At 36.1% G+C, this 4,137-nt stretch overlaps 1 protein-coding gene across 1 annotated transcript; it reads right to left on the minus strand.

The window, feature by feature from the left end:
• Positions 1-828: 828 nt before the first annotated feature.
• On the minus strand, positions 829-2,613 carry LOC148876522 (protein BRICK 1-like). The gene is made up of 2 exons (XM_088986079.1): positions 2,194-2,613; positions 829-1,086 (listed from the first exon to the last, which is right to left on the minus strand). The coding sequence occupies exons 1-2, from the start codon at positions 2,324-2,326 to the stop codon at positions 965-967; spliced, it is 255 nt and encodes an 84-aa protein (XP_088842205.1). The 5' UTR covers positions 2,327-2,613; the 3' UTR covers positions 829-964.
• Positions 2,614-4,137: the final 1,524 nt, after the last annotated feature.

The following is a 4,137-nucleotide window of genomic DNA, read 5'->3' on the forward strand; positions in this document are numbered from 1 at the left end:
GTTTAAATGCACCACTGTCACTAGGGTTGAGGGTAAAGAGGATGGGGGATGAGCTACCTTCCCATTGTGTAGTCCCATGAAGCCAAAAATAAAATAATAAAAGCACAGTTCGTTTATACATGCAGATTCAAATGCATCATAGAAGCCTTTTGATGTCCTATTAATATCGCCAAAAGATATAAGCAAACATACTTGATACTCCCAGTTACTCACTTCCAGACTGATCTCTTTTACAAATCTAGGTATCTACTAATAGCACCTGTAGCAAATTCAACTGCACAATACAGGCAGGTTCACACCTTCTTTATTTAGTTTTGCAGACCCAAGACATTACACATTCTCCAATCTGAGTTCAGCAGTACTACAACATTAACTAGTTATAATTTGACCTCAAAATTTCTTCCAACTTGTTTTTTTCATATTCTGTTTCCACAGAAAGACCATAGTTGTCAATTGACCTAGGCGACAAGGCACGCCTCGCCTAACCGCCTAGTGGTTTATTGTAAAATACATTTTCTTTTCTTTTTTTCCTATAACAAAAATAAGGGTTCAGACCCTATATTTTTTGAATTTTCTTTTCCTTCTTTTTTTCTTCTCATGAATATGTTGATTTTCTATACTTTAACATGAACTCTATACTTTTCTTATGAAAATTATGAATAATTATTAAGGAAATATGGCTACGGTACCTAGGAAACTACCCTATGATCTATATTTTCTATATAATAAAGTCCATTGCCTAGGCGACAAGGCGCCCCCCTGACGCCCAGCCTCGCCTTGGCACCTTGAAAACTATGAGAAAGACCTTACAATTTCATGGAATCACAGTTAGTGACAACACAAAACAGAAAGATTAATTGATTTCTGACCGGTTCACAAATGATGAGTTAACCACAAATACAATTAGCAGGCTGTTTATAAGACTAAAATTTTACCATAAATAACATAAGCTGGATCGGGAGTATCAGGTAAAAAGAGAAGGATTGGCTGATGCTGTATTGACTTGAACTTCTAGCAATTCTAGACGGCGCTCTAACAAATCAAGCTTCTCGTTCAGGGATGCCAATTTACTCTTTGTTGTAGCCTCTGAAGGCAGAAAAATAAAGAAATTAGTAAATACAAATAAAAGGCAGGAAGAAATAAATAAATCATATAACATCCTGGCACTGATATATGTTGACCACTAGTTGAAAGTAAATTGATGACCTTTACCAAGGGCATTAATATCAAACTCAAAGAAAGCTAATGCCCCTTTGCAGAAATTTATAACCTATACTTCTGATCAAACTTGCAGCCATAGAGAGACCATCCTTCCCTGAACAGAAAACTTCATGCTAGAAACCTGACAAGGAGAACGATCAATACTCAATAGGATGAACAGATGATATTAAGACAAAATTTGGACCTTCTAAATATGGTTAAACCCATGAACCAGTGTCAAAGGAAACCCATACACAAAAAGGTTCCCTCCCAAGAGATGCAGTAACCAGTGATCAGACTCTCCAAACAATTGATCCCATTTTTTTGAAATGATATTCTCAGAACAAGTCAGACATGAGAAAATTAGGTCCGATGAGAAAAAGACACAAAACTGAGGGCAACATCTGTGGAAAGCAGCTAACTCAAAGAACACAAATACAGGATGAAGAGTTACAAGCAATATCTGTGGCAAGCAGTTAACTCTAAGAACACATACAGGATATGAAGGACTTATTATAGTAACCTCAATATGCAACTACAGAAACAGAAGTTCGAGCTTTTTGAAAGCAAATAATCCAAACCAATCAAAGAAAAAAAAATTGAACTTTTCCTATTTTCCCTTTTCTAGATAACTAAAAATCCAACGATTGGAACCCCCATATAGAAATCTAACCTGATACGAAACGGAATTATCTACGGTCCTATACACAATTATCCTGAAAGGTGAGAGCACAAATAGGAATAACCCTCTCCTGGGCCATCGGTGGCAGCATCAGATTGTTCGGGCACAATTCAAAGCCCTAAAACCATTAAAGATCCTATTCTTGTTTCTCAAACTCCGAGCAAAGCCCCTATTAAATTGTTAATGAAAGAGAGACAACATAACAGCCAACAGAATATAATACACAAAGCTATGCAATTTAATGAGGAACTGAAAAGAAACTACTCAGAGGGAATCAGAACGTTCGAGATGCTATAGAGTGACTTGCTTACCGAACTGGATGAGGAATTCGAAGAGACGACGAACGTTGAGGGAGATGTGGGAGATGAACTCTCGATTCTCCCAATCAGCTTGCACTGCGATGCCGACGTTGACCGCGTTCGTTATTCCTCCAGCTCTCGCCATTTCCTCCTCTCACTTCTACCCCAAACGCAATAGGAAAGAAAGGTACATAGAGATAACGAACAAACGCCAAACCACGGGGTGTGAATCAAGGAGACTCCGGGAAATTAAACTAACCCCAGACCAGAGCAGCAGTAGCAGAATAAGAAGAAGAGAGAAGGAAGCTCGAATTCGTCAATTCCAACAGGAACCTTCAACAAGAAAATGCGGCATACAAGGAAAAAAGAAAAATCGAAAGAACCTTCGTTCGTCCTCCGTGCTGGATCTGTTTTGTTGGCTTAATGGCTTTCATCCCCGACAAGAGACAAGAGAAAGGGAAATTTTAATTGGAGGGAGGGTAAGAGTTGACCAATGGGAAGAAGCAAGAGGACTGAGGAGTCATTTCCCCTCTGAAAGCCAAAAATGTAACGACATTGGATTTGTTTTTTTACTTTTGTTTTGTCTCACAAGGAGGAATGAAAACGAAGTGAACGTTGTTTTGTTTTTTTGTAACTTTTAAGAATTTGATAACAAATGCTTTTAAAGCAAGGCTTCTCCAAATGAATCATTTGGGAGTTATGTAGCATTGGTGATCTCATCTCTGTTCTGTTACTGGGCAGTTGGGTATGCTTATATGCACAGACAAGCTAGTCCCACCTTCCGCACCAAGCCCAGCTTCCATTCTTTCTTCAGCATTAATTAACCACACATCCCTTTTTCACTGCTAGACCGAATTTCTTCTCAAAAGTTTATCGATTGATTAAAGGCCAAGTTTGGGAGTGAATCGAGTGATTATTTAAAAAATAAGTATTTGTTCACCTTATAAACAAGTGTATTTGGCACCCAGTTTTCAAGTACTTATTTAAAAAAAAAAAAAAAGTACGTATTTTATATTAGACATTTTGGTGGTTTTTTTTTTTTATAATAAGCACTTATTCATTTAAAAAGACAAATTTAGGAAGAAGAACAAATGGGTATTCATAGAAAAAAAAATGAGTAATTGGGCTAGACACCATGTTCACTGTTCGGTTGAAGATGAGAAAACGAAAAAAAAAAAGAAAAAAAGAAAAAGATTAGAGAAGAATATTCACCAACTTGGATGCAAAAGCTTGGTTCGAGCTTAGAAAAAGAATAAGATAGTAGTCACAAAAAAAAAAATGATTAAAAGGGTTGGACGCATGTAGTGGTCGTTCGGTTGAAGATAAGAAAATGAAAAAAAGAGTAGAGTAGAATATTCACCAACATGGACGCACAAGCTTCTAGTTTGAGTTTGGAATAGTGCCACCACTCCTATGGAGTTTATGAAAAGAATAAAATCTTATGTTCTTTGAGAAAAGGGCAATATTGGCATTTTAAAATATAACCAAGGAGTGTTTTGGAAGTAAAATTTCAATGTTGTATAAGCACTAAAAATAAATCAGAATTTTGGGCTTCTTAATAAGCATTTATTTCGGGCTTATTTCCCAAATGTCAATAAGTGTTTATTGGTGTGACCCTAGCCCAATATAAGTATTTATTCCAATAAGCACATATTTTTAACCACTTCCAAACTTGTCCCGAGTCATGTTATTGCCATCAAACATCTAGCTTATATTTGTGGATTAAAATGGTGTTTGGTATTGATAACCCAAGTAGGCGTTCATTCTCTTACATGAAAACCATTTATCAGAAAATTGCCAGAAATAATGTTTTTCAAATCTATAAAAGATATTTTACTATTTGACACATATGGCATGTAATGGCACTAAATTGTAAGAAAATATTTAAAGATGATTTTTTTTTCATTTTTTTAGGCAACTTTGCACAAAACATTTAGGATTTTTTTTTATTTAGAT

Source organism: Nelumbo lutea, chromosome 1, assembly GCF_056320005.1.
Source record: "Nelumbo lutea isolate HS-2025 chromosome 1, American lotus-T2T, whole genome shotgun sequence".
Lineage (NCBI taxonomy): Eukaryota > Viridiplantae > Streptophyta > Magnoliopsida > Proteales > Nelumbonaceae > Nelumbo > Nelumbo lutea.